The 22,832-nt window shown below is 37.0% G+C and overlaps 1 protein-coding gene across 32 annotated transcripts in view; it reads left to right on the plus strand.

The window, feature by feature from the left end:
• The window catches only part of DLG1 (discs large MAGUK scaffold protein 1), a 143,523-nt gene that overhangs the window by 99,129 nt on the left and 21,562 nt on the right, over positions 1–22,832 (plus strand). For all 32 annotated transcript variants that reach the window (XM_032698414.1, XM_032698416.1, XM_032698421.1 and 29 more), the window contains 4 exons: positions 4,145–4,271; positions 6,181–6,337; positions 7,099–7,201; positions 18,189–18,303. In XM_032698414.1, coding sequence (XP_032554305.1) covers positions 4,145–4,271; positions 6,181–6,337; positions 7,099–7,201; positions 18,189–18,303 — 502 coding nt within the window. The remainder of the gene's footprint in view (positions 1–4,144; positions 4,272–6,180; positions 6,338–7,098; positions 7,202–18,188; positions 18,304–22,832) is intronic.

Raw genomic sequence — 22,832 nt, forward strand, 5'->3', positions numbered from 1 at the left:
GGACCAAGTAAGTTAGCATCCATATAGATAATTAAATCATTTGATATTTAATATTTCTTTGGGGTTAGTGTCTTTGAACCAAGGGACACTTGATCAAGAAGTTTCTGAGATTCTGATTTATGGCAGTACTCACTGGGAAGAGTTATTGTGCCAACACTGTGCACCTGGGGCTGAAAATTGCCCTCCGTCATTTGATATTTATCAGAGTGAGCAAACGGCCTCCAGCTGCCCAGGGGGAAAGTTAATGTTGCAAATCTTGTTAAAGAAGAGTTGGGGCTGTCTGAGACCAGAGATTCAGAAGGAAATGAATGTGAAAAAAATAGCTGATGGTTATGTGCTGTAGCTCCAGAGACTGGGATGTGTATAGGTGATGAAAGCTTGGCCAGAGTCCTTGAGGGTCTGGAATAGTTGATGGCTATTCCAGTTTCTATTGCTTCGGTGAGACTTTTCTTTTAACCCTTGAGGTGTGTGGATTGCTACTGTAAACAGTTACCTTACAGTGATCTGCATTTGCTGACTCAAGAAGAATGCAGTTATGAAAGATTGTTCTTTCTGAGCACACTGCCATTTGAGTGCTGTTCTCCAGTTTAGGAGAGACTGAAAGATGAGAACTGCCATTATGGAAAACATGGAAATGCAACAGCCCCCCTGCTATGTTCATTGTATGCAGAAGAACAACAGCAGTGTAGGTGGGATGGTCCTGTGGCCCAATGCCACACAGCTGGCTGACAGCTCAGCTGATGTGTGTATGATAATCACAGCTATTAGCTTGCTGTAGTGAGTAGGAGTGTAAATTGCCTCAGTAATCTATATATAAATGTTGGTCATTAAATGGCTTCTGGAACAGATGTCCAGTAATTTGTTCATATAAATGCTTTTAAAGTTATTTCAGTTCAAATATTACGAATAAGGTGGAGAACTTGCTATTTAAAACACCTGCACTACCTGTGCAGTGCATGCAGTAGAATATCAGAGTCAGAAAAATGGCTACACGGTTTTTGAGAGAGAGGACTTGCTTCCTATACAGGCCTCCTTTGAAGATATTATTCATGATGCATTTTTGACTTCCAGTCAGTTTTAAAGTTTGTTTCCTTTGTGTGGGTGTGTGCATTGGTACAGTATTTCTACCCTGCATTGAGAAATAAAATACTGCAAGGTAGGGAATAATTGATTTCCTCAGTAGTCATGAATGCCTTTATAATTTCTTAAATGGCATAAGTACAGGAAGAGAAGAATATGTAATAACAGTAAATGACAATAAAGTTTTGATTTTATTTCCCATTTTAGGGATTGTACTTGTGTTTGGCGACCTCAGTTTACACATAATAGGAAAATTAATAGGAAATCTTCAATTTTTTTCTTTTTGTCTAGAACTGTGTTATGTGAAGGAGAAGGGTGGATTTGGAAATGAAATTTCTTCTTAAGAATCTGACTTTTCCTGTCAAAGCAAGTTCATTTTATGAATACAGTTTTCTGTTCTTTCGAAAGACAGTTCCTTTATTGGTTACGTCAGTAATAATTACCTGGAAATAGAACTTTAGACCTCATTTAGGATTCAGAAAGTGATGGATTGCTTTTTATTTCTGTCACGTTCCTCATGAATATTCTTCAGTTATAGTCTCCAGCTAAAACAGTTTTAGGAAAGGTGCAGGCATGGGGTTCTTTTTTTTCCACAGGAAGTCCATGGAAGCCCCTTTATGCCTGGTGGGTTTGCTTTCATAGCACTGAGAACCCCAGCCCTGAGAAAGCACCTGACTGCTCTAAGCAAGTAACGTATGTAAAACTTAATAAAGGATGTATCCAGTGCTGTTATGGAACAGTCCACAGGTCTGAAATAATAAACTGTTATATTGCTTGATAGCTGAGTTTTAGTTACATGGTGAAAGGATAAAAAACTTTAACAGTAAGATCGTGTAGTAGGTGGTACATATGTTTCTGAACATGACGCAGTTAAAAGCTTTAGGAAAACAATCAAATGAAAAGTACTGTAAGTCAATAAATATAGAATTTGTTAGAAAAATCTAATTACTTCCTATAAAATATGCATTGTTATAGCTGCCATTGACTTGTTAAAAGCAATTGTAAATTTATTTTGTGAAATGAGATAATTTAGTGCCTGAACAGAATGTACGGAGCTGCAATACTGAGCAACAGTTGTTCAGGTTTTTTTAATCAAAACCCACTGTTCACTAATTGGAAAAGAGGTCATAAAGTCTTGCCTTCCATTTTTTGTGCTTTAGCTTTAAAATTTTCTGAGAAAAAACAAAATAGCTTTATTTATATGCAGGATGAAGGTGCAATGTATGTGTGTTACAGCTGTTCCAAAAACTGGTTTTAGGAGTTTTGTGTGTTGAACAACATATTTTTAGGGAATTCTCAAATATGAATGCTTTTTGATAATTTGGTTTTAGCAAAAGCATCATTCTCTTTGCTGTGGACCTCATGAAACCAATGTGAGGGAGTTTCTGTCTGTGGTGCAGAAGGGCACCAGGTACCTCTTGCACTGTGATTCTCAATTTGCTGAAACCACTCATGAATCCAGAGTTGCAATTTCCAAAAGTTCTGCACAGTCTCACACAACTGACTGAGGGCTGGTGTGGCTGAATAGCACAATGACTTCATCAGCCAGTGCTTTTAAACTGCCCAAGCTGTTAACAGTGGATTTTAATGCTTGCTGAAATGCTGACAATCTGATACGTAGGCCATGCGTGGAATTTACCACACACAGGTTTACTGGGAATCTAGAATAATACAGAATCAATCCAGCAGAGACTTTGGTGGCTTGAAAGCTGTCTATTTAGCAAATTTTTCATATATAAATACTGTTGATAAGTTTGTATATGATCCAAACATTCTGGTAGTGTTTAAAACAGAAAAAGAAAAAGGGCGAATATACACATCCCTTCTGTAATATGTTGTGTCTGTTCAGTTACAAGAACCTCAGGTTTAGTGTAAATCCTCAAAGGTCAGGCACCACATCAGCTACAGCAAATGAGTAAGGGCAAAGAGAATCTGGCAACATTAATTATGTTGAATCTGTGAAGTGTCCCCACCCTCCATGTTTAAGCCTCAAAATTTGAAGCACCTACACCAAGAAAAAGATTTTCAATTGTAGAATATGGTCTGTAGTAGCAGGCAGTGGGTATGACTCTACCTGGTGAATGGACAGTTAAAATTGATGTGTCTAACTTGGAAATATTGTGCACCTTCTTAATTATTTGTTGGAACAATTCTCCTGGCCTTATAGAATATTTTCTACCAATTGTAATCATTAAGATGCTAAAATTCTTCTAGTCTGTGTGTTGTGGTCCAGGTGGAACATCCGATGCACTTCGTACACAGAATTCATGGCCTGTTGTGTTGGAGGTTCCACTAAATTCTTTTATTTCACCTTTCTAGTTTTAATCAATGAAAATGTGAATAGGACAGCTGACCTTTGCTATACAGTTGAAATTTTTTTGCATGACTTTGTTTACTCCTCTCAGTAAATTGATGCCTCTTACCCTGAAGAGTGGAAGGTAGAATAGCCCTGCCTTTGTCTCCTGATGTTTGCTGGTGTCTGGGAACACAAGAGCATCACTACCAGCACCTCTGCTATTAAAGGTGGTTTTGTTCAGTGTTGAAGAAATGTAACATCCCTCCCTGTTCAGACCTGTCAGTCAGAATGGCCTGGAGTATTCTGGAGATGCTGAGGTGCTGCACATCAAAGCATTAGATAGAAAGAGGGAGGCAGCTTGACAGTTTGGAAGAAGTGTAACAATAAAATGTTGTATTTTTCACTTGTGCTCTGACATAGTGATTTTAAGAAACTGAAATTCTTAATTTACTTCAGTCAAGTTAAAGACAGCTTTAAAACAGATAAATCTCCAGACTGTCCTCCTGGGTTTCAACTATCCACAGTTACTGTTTCTAAAAAAGTTTTATTTAAGACGAAATCAAACTGAAAAATTTGCTTACTGACTAAGTGGGGATACTGGGAATTGTATAGACCTGACACACTATTTTAGAAATAAGATATTCTTAGTGTATCATTTGAACTGCTATAGTTTGTTTTTAGAAGAGGTCACTGCTTTGTTTCAGTTCCTCCAACTCTTGTTCCGTATTGCCCTAATGTCTTTTTTTATTTTTCCCCCTCTCTTTGAAGCTTATTCTCAGCCAGTGGATAATCATATCACTCCATCTGCCTACCTGGGACAGTCCATGCCCCCAACATCACCAGGGCGGTATTCACCAGTTCCCAAGGGAATGCTTGGAGATGATGAGATTACCAGGTAATGAATAACCAAAGCTAAGTGTCAAACTGGTTAACAAGGGAAGCTTCTGTAAGATGTGTTTGTGGGCAGAATACTAGTGAATACTATACTTTGTTTCAAGAAATGGTTGTTAGTTTCTTAACACTTTTAAACATTGTTCTAAAAAGAAAACTGGATATATTTATATGGAGATATATATACACACATACATGATTTATCAGTTTGGGAATAGTGTTAAAATCAGAAAGTCCTGCCAATGCTGCATTAGTTGACAGAGGTTTTTAGGATGGTAATATGAGCAGACCAGAGATTATTTCTTAATTTAAAGCCAGGGATGTTTGGGTCTTCCCTGCCCCCACAGACAAGGGTTTGTTTTGATGGATTCTAAATCCAGAAAGGCTGGAGAGCTCTTAATCCTTTCCCTTTAACAGACCCTTCATTCCTTCACTGATTCAGTAGATTGCATTAATCTTTTGTTCATCATTGCTGATAAAGGGAAGCTCTTGTAATTTTGTTGCCCTTCTGTTCTGCAAGTATAGGGATGTTGTACTGCATTTTCAGTATGTTGTTGCTGAATTCTGTGCCACACCATCATCTCATGTGGATGTCACTCAGTTTCTGAGGCAGGGTCTACCCAGGATTGAAACCTAAGTGGCCTAATAAATTGGAGAATGGAGTTTAGTGTAGTGGAAGGTAGGACATGTCTTTGTACTTATTTTTAACTTAGGGTTAGGTAGACACATAAGTCAAACTGATTCTGTCCTGCTGATAGCATTATGGTTTTATTACTTTCCTTTAAAATTACTGCAAAAGACTGGTTTTAGATTTCTTCTGAAATGCAAGGGCTATTCAGAGAATGTTTAGGTGATTTTCTTTAAATCACCTTCTCATCTTCTGCTCTCTCCCTTCCAAAAAGAAGTTTATAAATTTTGAGTGTTATTTTAAAAGACACTGTATGTTCTCTGTTTAATAAAGTATTGCTGTGACCCAGAGCAATATATATCTAGATATTCAAAATGTCATTTATTTGTAATATAATGGTACTCTGAAAAAATGAATATAATAGTTGATTGGGATGAAATTTAAGAATTTGACACTAAGTTGATTTAATAGCTAGTGCAAAAATTGAGTGATTTTTAAAGATCAGACTAGATGATATTTGTTTTGGAAAAATGCAACTTCTTTGTTTATCCTGTAAATTAATAATTAATGTCTCCAAATACTTAAGGTCCATTAATTGTTCTTTAGTGCTCTCTAGTGATTTTTCAAATGCAGCACATAGTTGCTCTGCTTTATTAGCAATGTCTGTTTGTGAGACCATTTATGGTTTTCTTGCATTGGATCAAGTAGCAGATTAGTAGACTTTTGGAAGGAGCCTTTCTGCATTAGAAGTTGACTGACCTTCTCTTGATCAGTATTTCTTCTGTCCTCATTCAATTCAGGAGGGGATCCTATAAAAAGAGTGCAAGAACTTGGTTTAGGTTTAACTTTTTTAATTGCAGATGCTTCAAATAAATTGAAAATGTATTTGAAAGTGCCACAAATTCTGATCTTTTTTTAAAAGGGTTTATGCATACTTCTTGAATTGTTTTTTCTATATTTACTGCTTGACAAAATGGAGTGAAAATAAAGCAGTAAGGACGTATTTTTCATTAAGTTGCTTTCATTAGAATTTGTGATTTAGGTTTCAGAAAGGGAATATAGTATTTTGCTGAACAATATGGAAAAGTGTTAAATAATGACATTTAGTGCTGAATAGGATTGTAGCATAATAGGAATTTAGCATACATTCATACTTAGAGATTTGTTCAGTTCACCTAACAACAGGGAGGGGATTTTGTGTTGCATCTAGAAGTTTTTCTAATTGTTTATATTACTTTTACTCATGTCTAGTGACCAAGATTTCCTATTTCTTTCTTTCATTCAGGGAGCCTAGAAAAGTTGTGCTGCATCGAGGATCAACAGGCCTTGGTTTCAACATTGTGGGAGGAGAAGATGGAGAAGGAATTTTCATCTCTTTCATCCTTGCAGGAGGACCAGCTGACCTGAGTGGAGAGCTTAGGAAAGGAGATCGGATAATTTCTGTAGGATTCCTTGCTTCTTTTATTGAAACAGCAACAAAAGTACTCCCGTCCCTGGATATTAATGCCAGTTAGTGATATGGAAAGAATATTTTTAACTGAGCTAAATTTGAGACAATGAAACAGATGCCATTATACTTCCAAAGTATCTTTGAGGACTTCGGCCAGCCTCAGTTTCTCATGTATAACCTGATTAAAATAGCACTTCCCTGTGTCAGAGACATTCGGTGAACACATTAACTCACCTTAGTCTGGTAGCTGAGGAGTGTATGTGTCTAAATTGAAAGAATATGGGCTTCAGAAATAAGCTTTCTAATGAGATGGAGACACTTGGCAGCAGTGTCTGAAACTGTGCTTTACTTCCTGGAGTAATTGTTAACCTTCCTGTTAGTCTTAAAAAGATTCATTTCATACCTGTCTAAGAGCTTTTTCTGTGTTAGTATCGAAGGTCATAAAGATTTGGTTTCTTTGTGAAATTACTTAATCTATTATTTCTTTGGGCATTTACATTGTAGTTTGGAAGTTACTGAAGAGGAATTTTGTCCTCTTAACTACTGTTACTAAAATGCTGATATTAAAACACATCTTAATTTAGTTTGAACTGTGAAAAATGCTTTTGGTCTAAAATGTGACACACACATTTCTACTTCAGTTTTTTTCTGATGCTATTTTTAAATCTTAAATTTTTTTCCCCAGTTCTGTGTTCTGTGGTGATAAACACCAACATTAATTTTGATAAAGAGCTTTTTTTGTATTACTTGTAGGTAAATGGAGTAGATCTCAAAGCAGCAACCCATGAACAGGCAGCAGCAGCCCTGAAGAATGCAGGCCAAGCAGTGACTATTGTAGCTCAGTACCGTCCAGAAGGTAAGGGTTGCCTTGTACATTCAAGTTCCCTTGATCAATTTTGCAACTCAGAGAAAGATAATCTGCAGTGTCCTCCCACCTAACCCCTCTTCTGAGGAGAGAAGAAACAAATAGTGTGATAGATGTTGTCACATACGTGTCAGCATAATTGCAAGTGACCAGAATAGAAATATCTTCAAGTGTCGGTGCCATGGCTTGATACATTTCTTGCTTTCATCATTTCAGAATTTCAGTTTCTTCAGTAAATGACACCACTGTCATAACATGAAAATTAATCCAGTAAATCCAGAATTTAGTGGAAATACCACATTGTTCTTTTGTATTTCCAATTGTCTTTGCCCTTTAATATAGTGGTTTTGTATGCCTTAGTGGTAGGAGGATAGAAGACTAATTCCTTCTTTGTTAGGTTGATTCAGATGACATAAGGAGACTGTGAGGTTTTCATTCCTCTTTTTCATACTGAGCTCACGTTTCTGTTTATCCAGCAATTTCTTCTGGTCCAGATGAGATTGCAGCTGATGCTGATTAGCCATCCTTGTGTGTTCTGCATAACAGCACTTCATCAATACACACATTTGTCATCTTATATTTCTGTAGCACAATTCAAATGCCTTTGTCTATTTGAGACTTTGAAACTTTAATAGTCTAAAATTATATGCTTACCTTGAGTCTGTAAATTCACATATAGAAGACATTTTTGTTGTCTTATGAACTATGGTATCAGCAACTTTCTCCAGTTTTACCAAATTGGGGAATGCATCACTAATGTTCCTTGCAGTGACTTCTCTGCTTAAAACTTTCCTGTAACAGTACTGTCAAGGGATGAGTGTAGGTGTTCATCAGGACTGGATGTGGAGCAGGACTGCTGCCTTCATCTCTTAGGTGCTGATAGCAGCACATTTGAATTCATTCTTTATTTCTTCTTTTTTGTCATGTTTCTTCTATCCTGACCTCCCCAAGTGTTTGAAACTTTAGCTTTCATGTTCCTGTCCCCCTCCACCTGCATCAACATCGTCTCTCTCTCCCCTGCCCCAAGGTCTCTGTCAGTAATAAGGCCAAATGATTGGTTTGTGTCTGCTTCATGGTCAAAGCCCTGCAACCAGCCCACGTTGTCTGTATTGTCTCAGGATGGAGTGCATCCTGGTCACATGTTCAATCTGCAGCTTGCTGTGTTCCAGCATTCATTTTCTAAGAGTGCTCACTCTGAAGCTTCCTTTTAAAAAGAAGAGTGAGGTCAACATTGGTTCTGGAATATTTGCCTTGGCTTTGTGTCAGAATTGTCAAATGTTGCTATTGATACACATTTGGCCTGTCCTGTGCTTGGCTCTTCAGTGTTGTAACAGGTGGCTTAAGTTGTTGTAGTTTCTTGCTCCTTGGGTAGGGATCCCTCAGCTTAGTGAGAGGTAAAATGTTTTTGGAGGGGGGTTTCTTGGTGTGTTTTTTGTTTGGGTTTTTTTTGTTTTGTTTTGTTTTGTTTAAAGAGGGCATTTATGGTCACTGTTTCTTCTGCCAGGCAGGCATGCTAAGATGTGTGGCTCCTAGTAGCAGAACAAATGTTTCTCTGGTAGAATATGTGTTCCCAGGACACAAACACTTTTTTCCTTGCCAAAGAATGTATGCAGACTTCATACAAAAGCAGCAGTTTTTCAGTGCTCTCTTACTAGGATTCCGGTTTTTAAGAAGGAAAGAATCTCTTCATACTCTGAAGTCAGAACTCTTTTCCTTTTAGAAGAAAAAAACTAAGTGTTTTGGATAGTTCCTGCTCTCTCTGCAATGGAAGTAACAGCTTTCTTCATTGCCACTTGTCCAAGTAGATAACTTATTTCCTGGCAGTGTGTATTGAGGTACTTGACTGACTGCTGAGATTGTAAGTCATTGCACAGAGATTGCCCAGAGCAACATACGCTGCTTCTTAGAAATTTCTCAACGACTGTCACTTGTAGATTTCAAAACTGGAGCTGTGCTCATTCCCTCATGGTTACTGGAGCATTCAGAACAAGACTGTGTGTAGTTGAACTGTACTGAGAAGGCAATTCTGAAAGTCTTATATGGCCCATTTCAGAGGATGCATGTGGGAGATGGTACTTGAATTATCTGACGCATTAATCAAAGAAAAGATTCATTTTCCCCCCACACCCCTCCAAGATGCTTGGTCTGTGTGACCACCCTTTCTTTCTGAAACTGTGCTTCAAATCTCCATTTGGAGTGATGATGTTGAAAGCGTGTTAGGTCTCACTACCCTTTTGACATATGCCGTGAAAGAAAAGTGTAACTAGGAGATTGAGATCTGTTGTACTTTGGTGGCAAAGTATGAATTGGCACATGGCCAACCTGTCTCAGAAAACTCTAGTTTCTACTGTCTTGATATCTCTGCCTTATTCTTATTCCTTGTAAAAAAAGTTTGAGTGGAAGTCCAGCTGTCAGCTTCTTTAGGTCTGGTGTGCGAGGTAAGTTGGATCAAATACTCATTGTTCATACCTTAGAGAAGAGAACATTTCCTTAAGGGTTACTGTTTGTTTGTTACCATAAAAAAGCAGTCTCTTTGAGATTTGACTTTCCAAGTAGAAAATACCATGCATATGATTGAGTGCTCTTGATAAAAGCGCATATGTTCTTTGGTCATCTTCATATTTCCTGAATTATGGTTGCCCACAGTTTTCTTTTCCCCCTCACTTGGTTCATTTAAGTTGGCAAACTTTTTTTTTACATATGTGTGTGTTTGCATAGAATTATTTCAGCTTTTAGTTTTTGCCATTCAGAAAAAGGTTAACAAGTATTAAAATGAAGCGTTCGGAAATTTCATCATTGCTGTTTTTCAAATGTCTTCATAAAGATGGAGAGCATCAGTTATAACTGCTTGTATTGCAAATGTATTTTATTTGTATTTATAAATCCAGCAGGATTTTGTACGAATGCTGACAGCTAGGACAGATCAAGGGGATTCTAGACATCCATCAGGGTTCATTATAACTGAATAAAGAGATTCAGTATGATAGGAGCATTTGGAAGACACTTGGGACCGGCTGACTTCACTCCCTGTAATCGTATATGACAGCTTGTGTGTTCATAGATGTGGTGGGGAATGCTAACTTATGTTTTTACATCCTACTACATTTCCTATTTTCCGATCAGAAATTTCCCATTTGTCTTTCTCCTCAAGTCTTTGGGAAAAGTGGATTTCTGCAAGCAGTTCTCTCATTGGAATGCTTGAGTTAGGCTGTAGAAAAATTAATCACTGGAAAAGTCTCATGCAAAGAGTTGAATTTTCCATATCTGTCTCTTCATGTCCATGGTTTATCAAACACTAGTTACTGGACTTGGGTAGGCTAACATGGCTGAATAAAATTGATTTATTTTTTTTTAATCTGGTCTCAAATTATGTAACTGCTGACTTATTTTCCCTTAAATCTCCAAAATGTTCCTTGGTTATAGAATTGGGTGAAAACAGATGTAATCACATTCCTAAAAATATTCTTCTTGGCATTCATTTAGTTTCCAGCAGTGCTCAGTGGATTTGAGAGAAGCCTTACAGAATTTTTCTACTGCACTGAATCAAATTTCAACAACTTACCAGCACGGGATAGCTAAAAGCCAAACAGGGAATGTGAATGTTCTCCTGTTTACAGAAGTGGCTCATGCACCACTTGTGTAGCACCACAGCTGCACTCAACTGACTTACACTTTATCTTTGTAGATTCCAGGCTTTATCTTGCAACATACCCAGGAGCTACTGTTGTAATCTTGTTACCTACTGGGTTGTACTGGTACATCCTTCTGTGGCACGTACATGCATGTGGATGTGGATAGAGAGTCTCCCTAATTGCAGAGATCAGTGGGTTTGGACCTCTTAGGGCTGGAATCTGCAGAGGAGGGGTCCATGGTAGGACAAGAGCAGGAGTTTGTGAAATGGGAATTATCCTGCAGAAGTGTGGTCGGAAAGTCAGGATGCTGTTCTCATTTTCCTCTTGGTTTGGAAGCTTTTCCTTAGTCTCCCCCCTTACTCTCCCTGCTTGTACTACAAATTTCTATCTCACTCAAGACATCATTCATGAATTAAAGGCTTTACCTTGAATTCCTTTGGAAACTAAATTCCTCTGAAAACTAAAAACCTACAGCAATTTCAAAATAAGTGATGTTGCTTCAGTACGCAAAAGTGTTTTGATAACCCATTTTAACTTGTAGAGGTTTCCTATCCGTTTCATTTTCCTTTTGTTCCCTGGCTCTGCAGAGACCTCAGTGCCACACTGCTGTGTCACTGGGTTTTCTGCAGAGGTAAGATGGCAAGGAAAAATTGTCATGTTAGTGTGGAAGAAGGAGAGGAAACACTAGGCAGTTTGTCTCCTGGGAGTGGAGATTCAGAGGTGGTCAAAATTATGATCATGTTACATAGCAGGGATACAGGAACATGAGAGTCTTGGTGCTTGAAGGGAATGTAGTGAGGAGAGGAGCAGCAAGGGGGAAGTATAGGACTGTGCAGAGGTGTACAGCTCTTGGAGGGCTCTCCATTTCACATTGGCATCCATTGTGATGTTCATTCAAATTAAAAGGTCATCTGAGGTATTCTTATGTGTTTTCAGTATGACATAACAATAATGTTACCTCAAAATTGAGAAGTTCTGGAAGGTTAGATTTTGCCATTACAGAAAGATATGAGGTGCCAGTAGATTGCCTTAACTGTGTTATAGCTTCAATGCATTTAAGGGTTTAAAATTAAGAAAATAGATAAAGAAATATATTAAAAATATAAAAAATATTCTACTGAAATTTAATAAAAAATAATTGAGTGAATTAAATTTTTTAATGGTTATATTCTGCTAGACCAGAACTGGGCTGTATTAAATGTGTGTATAATGTTTACTGCAATTACATATGAATTAATTGCTCTTGGAGGGCCTTGAAAAAGCAAGCAGGCAAAGTCTATTGGCATCAGCAGTCACCTCACCTTTCCCCCTAAATGGCAACATTCAGATACGTCTGTCATAGCAGAAAAGGGTAGCAGCCCTTTCTGTTTCCCAAGGATCCACCTGACATACAAAAAAAAAGAAAAATTGTAATTTTAAGTAGTACAGTTGTCCTTTGTTCTGTGAGTTATCAGTTACCTGATTTAGAGTTTATATTGTACATTGGTCTTCTCTTTGTAATTCAGCTGAGCAAGTCCATCTCTATATATGCAATTCTTGTCTGAAAGGGTGGTAAGATGTTTAAGTGATTAGCTTTCTGTTCTTAGGTGATTGGCTAGATCAGTGTAAGATTAGGATAAGGTGGAGCCAAAACATCAAGACAAGATTTCAAGGTATTTTTTGTAAAATGCCTGCTTCTGAACCTACAGTGTTGATATAGGTAGTTAACACAAATTCTTCCGGTTTTATTGATGGAAATAAGGATTCTCCAGTGCAAAATTTATTCAAAAATACTCATAGTTTATTAGTCACAGTTTTAGGTGGATTTTAATGAATTCTTTTTGTTTTGAAGGATTGTATTTATCTACTGAAAATAAGATTTAATAATGACAACATTCTCTCTTTTCCTTAAAACAAATGAGTGAAAAAAAAAAGGAGGGAACAAAAAAACCTTTTGTTAGAGCTCTCCAGTCAAGGACCAGCATGTGGCTAATTTTTCTGTTTGTGATGCTGCAGCTATGGACTGTTTTCTAGTGGAACTTCTGGGAAATGGTAGCATTTTCATATGCATAAGCTGAAATTGTTTTCTGAACATTTGTCTTGAAATATATTGTAAATCTTCTGTCTGTAAAAGCCCAACTGGGGTAGCCCAAAGCCAATAATGTTTGTGCAAAACTTAGTTTTCAGTAATTGTTTTTTATCAAAGCCGAGCTTCCCTTGCTTTCTAGCTGAGAACATGGATTGTATTAAACAAAGGTGCTTCAAAAGATAAGTGCATCCTGATTTCATAAAATAAAATTTAAAAAAAAAAAAAAAAACAAACAAAAAACTTAAAAATAAGTTTGCTCTGGTTTTCCAGATTTCTGTTCTTGCTTGTTTTGTACCTGGTTCTACTCATTTGCAAGTAATCTAGATTAGTCAATTAAAGTATCTTCAAAACTTGACCCATTAAGATTAGAAAAAGGGATCTGCTATATATAGCCATGGTAGACACTATAAGGCGGCTTACACATTTTAATCCTTTAAAACCTCACTCCTGCTCTTTAATATACTGAATAAAATTGTTGGTGAATGCGTGGTAAGCCTTCAGCAACATTTCTAGTGTATTTACCTCAGCAGTGACAAGCTGGACCTAGTCTCCTTCTGAGTTTTGCGGGGTCTGTGAGAAGTGTTCTTAACTAAACACAAATGCAATTTTTCTAATCTGTTTTGAAATTCCTTGACCCAGTCTTTCAAGTGATTAATGAGGTACAAGCTCATTACACACTAGAGTGCATGAAAGCCACCAATGCTTGTGGAATGCATTGTGGTCTGTCCCAGGTAAAATAATACCTCCTCAAACATGATTTATGGTGGTTTTATTGCATTTTAAAAGAAAAACAAATGGAAGGTAAATACAGGATCAGTGTGATGGTGGCCATCCTGACTACCAGACTCTATTTCTCTGATTGGAAGCACCATGAAAAAGAAAATTGAGTATTCTGAGAGTTGAGAAAAGACTATAAATCAGTATTATATAAAATTGTCAGCACAAGAGTCCTACTTTGACAGATCCAATGGGTCCTGCTAAAGGGGGGCTTTCCATAGACAGATGGGAAGAGGGAAGCAAGGGGCATGCTTTTTTAATTAAAGTGAACTTTTTCAGCTCTACGTGGGTTCAATATATGTAAGAATCTCTGCTTCTCAGTGCTGTGCTGCCATCTGTTCCCTATACTCACATCCATGCTTCCTTGAGTTGCTGTTCCTTCTGTGCTGTTTGCTAGGTTTTCCATCCCTTGTGTAGCCTTCTGTTCCTTTGCCCCATTTGCTGGATTGTGTGTTCCAGACCAGATGCATTTTCACTGTGGCCTCGTTTTTCTTTTCTCCTGCCTGTACAGACAATTCACCAGTTTTCTGTGTGTTCTTGTTGCCCACTAGACAGGCAGTCCAGGAGAGTTTCACTGCTCAGAGCCTTTCTCTGAAGTTTTGATTTCTGTTCAAATAAATATTGACTTTGAAAACATTACAGTTTTCTAGGTGAAATCACTTTAGCACTTTTGGAGCAGAGTAATTTTCCAGGACTTCCTAATCTTCCCCCCCTCCTTTTTGTTTCTTGCTGTGGAATATGTGCGGACACGAACTAGGCAGATTTAGTCTACTTTTGCACCATCTGCTTATCCAGTGTAATTTTGAAGTTTAAACTTGAGCTCAGATGTATTCATCCTATGTTCTTAACAACTGATTATGTGTAAACCTGTGTAGGCTTTGGGTTTTTCTTTGGTGATTGTGGAGTACTGTTGGACAAACGCTATGAATTGAAGCAGCAGGTACTTGTTCTTCCTCAAGGTCTATGTTATGGTAGCAGGTACTATTCCCTCTCTGCCTCTAAACTTACTGGAGAAAATTCTAGACAAGAAAAGATGCTCTTATTCTAATGTTCATATTTTACTGTGTTTCATGTTAGTCTTGTTGCCTGTTACCCTTTATTTGATGTATATCATCAGCAGCTTTCCTAAAATTCAGAACATTACAAGAGATCCTGAGTTAAGTCCCATTCATTGATATTGTATATACATGGGGTTTCAGATCCTGATCAAATTCTTAGCTGGAAGGAACGAGGGGTTGGATTGTGTGGTTTTCTTTGGGTTTTTAATTTCTCTTTGGATGAGTGTCTGTGTTTCTTGTGCCACTGTAGTTCTCATTAAAATACTGTTTCAGAATCTCAGTGTTTTGGTGTCTGTGGAATTTGGAAGCATATTTGTAGATTGAGTTCCTATGACCAACCTATTCCATTTGGGTTAAAATCAGTTTTACTTTTTCATTTAAATAGCTTATGTCCTTTCTGTTTGGTTACCCTGATCACACTACACCTGAAATCAATCATATTCTGTCTCAGCCAAGCTCTTAATTTCCTGGTAACCAAGAAAGAAGAGTGTCCTTTTCTTCTTGTTCACTGTGCCTGTTCTAGCTCCACATTTCTGGAACATTTGAGTGGCAAAATAAAACTTTTTAAAAAAATTTTATGTTTAAATGTGCATTTTATGACATTGTCACACTTAGCCATGTGGAAGTTTGTTGTGCTGTTCACTGTGATTTAGGGAAACAAATGTGATCAAATTTGTCACACACTATATAGGATTATTATGCATGCACATAAGAGAGAATGGAATTGTAAAGAAAACAGTTCTCTAGCATTTGGGAGAATCTAGGATGATAAACTGAAGGAAATAAGAGATTGAAGGTACAAAAGACAGCTGATATCCAACTCTTCTTAATAGTAGAGATAGAAATATCTCCTGCACAAATTAGCAGAGCTCTCCCTTTGCTTTATAATGCCAAAGTTGAACCAACCCTGCTTACTCAACAGGGGACAGGTTCTAATCCCTTGGGTCAAACTGATTGTGCTTTTCTCATACTCTCAAGAGTCCTGCTGCTGTCTTATTTTCTGTCTCCAGCATTAATTTCGGTACCATTGTATCTAATACTAAGGTTTCTCTCTAAGAAAAACAGAATCCTGTCTACTTTCCATCTCCAAACCTAATGACTTCGAGATTTCTATCAGTCCTGTTCCTCCCATCTTCTGTAAGACAAATATAACTCAAATTTTAGCTCACCAGATTCTGTCTGCACAGTGTTTAAGCTTCTCCTAAGCAAGACATTTCTTGGCATTCCTTCTTTTCGAACATAAAGCCTTCTCAGTCCTAGCCCATTAGTTTCCTTTTTTGCTTTATTCATATGGCAAAAGTGTCTATAGTGAAATTCTTCTCCTTCTTACTCCTACAGATGTCCCTGTCACTCATTCAGCTCTTGCTTCCCAGGAGTTCTGATGAGAAAAATTAAATTATTACAGGAAATTGCAAGACCAGCAACCTGAGGATGGTATATAGGATAAAGTCAAGTTTAGCAATAGTAGGGAATAGCTTCTCTGTTAATTCTTATATCTATGTGCTGCATAGGAGGAAATCTGATTCTTCCAGCAGATGACACATGATAGTTTCTTAACAGAAATTTGCATTTTTTTGCACTAGCTATTGCAAAGAACTGCAGATATTTTCAGCACTGAACAGGCTGTAGCACAAGAAAATACTTGAATTATCTGGTCTTTTCCATGCTTACTTTCCTTTCACATAGGGGCAGAAAAAAATCTTTTATGTTAGAAATCTCAGTTACCATTCTTGTACATTTGATGTTCAGAACTTTAATCTTCCAAAACACCAAAGAAACAGGTGAGAAGCTTAAAAGATCATTTCTTGAGTATAAATGAGTAAAATGAGGTGACTTTAGCCAAGGCCATGCAGTACAGCAGTAGCACAGCATGAGTGGGCTGTTCTCTCACTGCAACTGAGCCCTTCCCCTAAGGGGTGTTGCTTTCTAAAAAATGTCATTTTCTCACATTCCTCTTAGGTTACTGTCCTGTTATCTTACATTATTTTGTTATTAGTAATAGCATCAGTAGTGCTGGAAATAATGTTTTCGTTTTCTTGTCAAACAACCTCATCAGTCTAATTTAGTGCTGGTAAAGTATTTGATCTTTATTTGTAAAAAGGCACTTGGTGCTGTTTCAAAAACTATTATCATAAAAACTACTATTTTTTTTTTTTAAAGGACAAAAGTTAGGGTGATTTAAGAGACTGTTCATACTGTCATGATCTGGATAGGGTTAATTATAGATGCATCAGATTTGTAGTGACCTATTGAAGTGATGCATCAGCAACTGGTTCACCCATTATTCTCCTGTAGCGAATATTTTTTTTCTTCTGTGGTTTGTTGTAAGCCCAGTGCTCACTGTGTGATGAGCCTGTGGGGAGAAAGGGCCGCAGAATGTAATGTGATAAAACATCCACAGTGTTTAGATGACTGTCGAAGGAACCATGGTTTTGAGATTTCTCAAGATTCTTTCCTTCAGAGCCCTTTGTGTCAGTGCTGCATTTCCTGCCTGCCCGTGGTGCCCGTAGGGGGTGAGGGTGCAGCTCGGCAGTGCCCGGTCCAGCAGCTGCTCACACACCCTGGCTCTCCCAGTGTTGACTTGTTATAATCTGGCATCACGTGTTCTCCCGGGGAAGGTGGTGGCTGCAGAACGTTGCCTTTGACTAGGAAGGTTTTACAAGTGGATCTGTTGATCCCGAAGTCCAAACTATTCCGCTGAAGGAAAAACTTACTTGCTCTGAGTTCATATTTTATGCTGACAGCATGTAAGTACCTCGCTTCAGGAAATGTTTGTCCTGAACAAGCTATTACTATTTTACTGCCTGCATTTGTAGCTAAAATCAAAATGCATTTAGCTTAGTTTTATTAGTACACAGTACTGCTTAAGAACACAATCCGTTTTTCCAGGATTAACATTGTCCATAATTCTGTGGGGGCAGTTTGAATCTCTAATGCCGTTTACAAGTGGATTGAGATTCATGCCAGAATTCTGGAGTTCTTTTTCTTTTCCTGAGCTCCCAGGGGAACATGATCTTATTTCAGAAGATGTTTTCCATATTTCCCACCTCGTAGTGTTAAATTCTTTATCTAATTCAAATTCAGTAATTTTAAAGTACAGACACTTTTCATTCCCATTTCTTAACATTTAAAATTTAAAATACATAGTTCTTGGTTATAAACATGTATTTCACATGTATATTCTAAAGTTTTTCTATTGTCATGGGTTAAAAATTATCTGTATCACTCTTTTTATTACTATGAAATTGGTAATTATTAGTAGAAATGTTTGCCTTACTTAGGAAAAAAATGGTTACTGTGAATTATAGATTTAACCCACAGAATTTAAAAGTATAATTTTCTTGTGTGTTTACTATGTCTAATCATAATTTTTTCAGGTGTGATTTCAGTTTAATTGCTAAAGTTCAGGGGGAGACTAATTGCCATGCCTCTCTTTCTTACAGAATACAGTCGTTTTGAAGCTAAAATACATGATTTACGGGAACAGATGATGAACAGTAGCATTAGTTCAGGATCAGGATCTTTGCGAACCAGCCAGAAGAGATCCCTATATGTCAGGTAATCATCTTTTTCGTGGTATTGCTGCTGTGTTTTTCTGCTTTTCTGTAGGCTTAGTATTTCTCTATTTTCATTTTCATACAATTACGAAGTATTGAATTTAACAAATGGACACTTACATGCATATATATTAAAGCATAATTTAGGTTGATAAATGTAATATAGCTGAAAAAGAAGTAATAGCCCTGAGAACACTATATGAACTTTGAAGAGTGCTGCTATTATTGCCTTTCTGTTCTGGCTCTGAGAGAAATGATAATCCTTCAGCAGAAACATGCACTTATTCTTTAGGTGAGTGTATGTGAAGCCTTAACAACTTGCTTAGTTCAGTTTGTGTTTTTGTGACAGTAGTCTTCATGTTCTGCCTTGTTCAGTACTTGAGTTCAAATTTATAGTCTTCCCTTGCTTAAGGTTTGTCAGATTTCCATCTTATTTCCTTTAGCTTACTTTGGTTGTATTCTTGGCTTGTATAGGAATTGCATTTCTATATCCAATGGCATTTTGTTGTGGAATATTTTTCCGTGATAACCAAGAGAGAAAATGCATCAAAGCAAATGAACCAAGTATACCTTGTTAATTTATTCATATCAAGTTAAACATAAAGGAGGCTAAAAGGAGGTGGAAATATAAGAGCATGGAGCACATGAGAAATATACATACTTTTGTCTGCCTTAAATGTTTTGGGAGTGAAAATTTAAATCTCTAAAGATAAATGCCTTAAATAGTAGGGGATAAGTTACCCATGTTTTTGAATTTCCACAGGTAGATGTATATATAGATATTGTACTGAGATCTTCCTTTCCATAATCCTGAGCTTTATCGCTTTAGCCCTCATCATATAACTAAGCCTGAACAATTCTAAATGCTTTTATTTTGCTTGGTTAGCTATAGCCTGATTAGGTTCTAAACCGCTTATGCTCATGTTCACACATTGGTCTGGTATTTTAAGCCCCTGTCAAGCATTTTGTGTTTATGTAGCTTTTATTCCACTGATGGAAGCTATTGAGCTTTTGACTTTGACAGCTGCTGCAGAACTTGCAACTCTCCAGGTTGTTGTTGGCAGAGGCTTCATGGAGACTGGTGATTCCTGATATCAGAAAGGTTTTTGAGACCTGATAATCAGCTTTGTTATAAGTCAGAACAAAAATCTAAAGTGCAAAAGTACTTTTCTACCCACATCTCTTAACAGAGGGTGCTGCTAGGGCTTCTGAGATCTGCTCTTGTCATCACAGCAAAGGTTGCCAAAGACTGGTAGGCAACTTGGTATGCACAGAATGGGTTCACATCTGTTCTGTCTGGTTTCTCATGTAATTTTGACCACACTGAAGTAACTTCTATGAATCTTTTCACAGATTGGTTAGGATCAGTTCCTGACAGAACATGTTAGTTATCCATCTTATTCCTTATTATAAGTCTTTCTGGTATAATCATACTGTACTTTTAATTGTATCAATTCAAAACCAATTTTAGTAACTGGAGCTATCTTTTTTCAGTAATGCTGGGTTTTGGATATGCCTTAAAGGATGCCCATTAAGTAACAAAATGCTGAATTGAATAGTAAATCCAACAGTAAAATGTTTATAGGCATTCAATCACAATTGCAGAAAACCTATTAAATAAAAATACTATGAAAATAATCTCTGGTGATGTCTCAAAATCATGGTAACAAATTAGCAAATAAAATCAGATGCATCACTGTATGTAAACTTGGTGTCTGCCTGTAAACAGCATTTTTGGGGTGTTATGTAATATTAGGGAGAAGGCAGTTTTGTTTGCCTGAAAATAAAATTTGAAATAAAATGGGAGATTTTTCTTCTTAATTGTATGTATATCAAAAAATGATGAACGGCAATCTAGCAAACAATTCTTGGAGGGCAAAGCAAAAATAGCAATTTAGCAGCAGCAGCCAATTCTTCATTTTTACATCTAACTCTCCCCCCACACTCCCCCTCCCTCAGCTAATTCAGGTGTACTGATGTAATGGTCTTCTCTTTTTTTTGCTTTATATTTCTTTTGATCTTTATTCAAAGAGGAGAGAGATTCTCTCGTATGGTGTTTCTGGTTTTGCATCTGAGCTATATCTATATATATATTCATCTGCAGATTCAAAAAGCACATGTGAGATGCCTTCATGGCAATTTAATTGGGCATCTCTATGTGATTCTGATATTTCAAACTTGAAGAGACCTCACCAGAGGAAATGTATTTGATGAAACTGCCTTTCATTGTTCAAAAATCATTCTGTGTAACCATCTTATCTAGTTGGAAGAGCACATGTTAATAATAATGTTTTTATCCAAGTGTGCTTCCATTTCACTCCTGTGTATTTTTTCTCATGCAGTCAACACACATGTTAATGCTGTTAGGCCCTGCTCTCACTGCTTATGTAAGTTTATTTTCAAATTAAAAAATAGAAGTTAAAAGTAGTGCTGGTAGAAATCATTGCCTGAATGCTAACAAGAAGTCTCAGGAAATGAATTTCATGATGCATGTAATTAATTCAGTGAAAATGTATACAGCTTGAATCTGCACTGAAAAGTACATAATGGATGATGTGCAATTTATTTTGAGATATGAAATAAGATTTGTCCAGAGTGTCTCTTGAACAAACATGTACAGAGTAAATGTGGAGGAATAACTATTGTGTGTATAATTTTCTTATCTGCAGTATTTTGGTGATTTCAAAGAAAAAAAGGGTTCTTATTTTTTTTTAAATAATCAGAATATCTCAACTACATTATGGAATTAAACCAAAAGATGTTAACATGAAGGTTGCACTGCTGAAGGAAGGTGGTATTCCAATCTCCAAGCTATTTCAAAATCGAAAGCCTAAATTTTTTAATAAACTGAAATTAAAGGTATTGCATGTTGTAATATAGGTCTCTGTGTATCATGAGAGCAAATATTTTGAAGCCATTTTAAAATTTCTGTCTTGTGCTAGACAATTAGAAACTATTTATTAAAACCTTTAATCCTTTAGGAAAAGTTTTTGATACTTTTTATGGCCCAGGGAAGACCTGGTGTCTCAGCTCTGGTTTTGCAATAGATGCTGAAGATAAATTGATCTGACAGAAGATTTTTAATTTTTCCCCTGTAAACAATTTGTCATCGATTATGAACAAATACAGTTCAAACATAAAGAAATACACTCAGTGCTTTGGAAAGGCAAAATCCACAAGTACATTTTTGGAGCAAACAGGTACTTACAGGGGTTAAAAAAATTCTTCAATATTAAAAACCAAGCAGAAAAAGTTATGTAAGACCAGTGTTTGAGATAAAGAAACCAGCTGAATTTGGACAAGAAAAATGACACCATTTTAAGTTATCACATTGTAATCTATGGTACTACTTTGTGATGGGCTTGGTATCAAGTAAGTTGAGATCAGGTATTGTTTAGAAAGTGCAGCACTGACAGTCATGACCTGGAAGATGAAATAAAGTTGAGGACTTTTTTGACTGTGTCATATGAGCACACACTTTACATAGATTCATGCATCTTTTTGAAATGAAAAAGAAGAGTCCTTTATAGGGCAGAATCTTAGGAGTAGTAGCCCTTGCAGTTTGCTAAGGGGCTCCTGTCATCATTCATTTCTACATCCTCTCTAAACCCTCAGTTGTGCTGGGGGAAGCATGCTGCAGATCTCTTCAGTTCCTCAGGGAACTGGTCCAGATATAAAATGATCCAACATGGAGAAAAGACATTACTTCTAAACCAGCTCAGTTCCATAGTGTGGTGGATCGTGTGCCTTTCCAGACAATTGTGCTTTCATAAGCCAGGATGGGAACAGGAGTCAGTACAAAGCAGGCGTGACTGTGGGTAGGGTAATAGTGGGCTTGCATAAACCAACCTTGCTGGCAGAGAGAATGTTAATAAAACTGTAGTCACGCAGCTGCTGCTCAGCTATTGCGAGTGCCTATTACTGAAAACAGTCTTACCTTAGGAAAAAGGATGAGACTCTCTTCAAATGGTTGAGAATTTTCCAAAAGAATTCACATAAGGTTCTTTGCCTTTGGGTACTGCAGTAGCAAAGTGGTGATCAGATCACATTTCTAAGTTATTTTTTCCCTGCAAGCAGGATATTGACTTTCATTTTAAAGACAGTACGTTTTATTTGCTAAAATAATTTCAGTTTATAACTTGATATAAAACAGTGTACATTACAGAACTTTTGATGGTGCTTTATGCTTCAAATACTTGCTTGTCTTTTTTATCCTAGGCTGACATGTAGCTTGTTTTTTGCAAAGTACTTATTGAATTGCAGGAGGTACCTTCTATAGACCTTTTGCAAAGCACTAGAGCTTTGCTCTGGATGAAGTTTTTTCTCATTCATTGAAACTTAGAAGTGTGTGTGGGTACTGTACTGTACAATGTATTCTCTCTCTCTGTGTATGAGAGTGCATTCAACCTTCTTATAAATACCTATCAGAAGGATGCAATCATTTATGAACAACACAGGCAACTTGCTTCATATTTTGTACTATTCATACTCTCCTGTCTTTTGCTTTTTTCTATGTTAAATTTTTCTTTT

This window comes from Chiroxiphia lanceolata, chromosome 10, assembly GCF_009829145.1.
Source record: "Chiroxiphia lanceolata isolate bChiLan1 chromosome 10, bChiLan1.pri, whole genome shotgun sequence".
In the NCBI taxonomy this organism is placed as follows: Eukaryota; Metazoa; Chordata; class Aves; order Passeriformes; family Pipridae; genus Chiroxiphia; species Chiroxiphia lanceolata.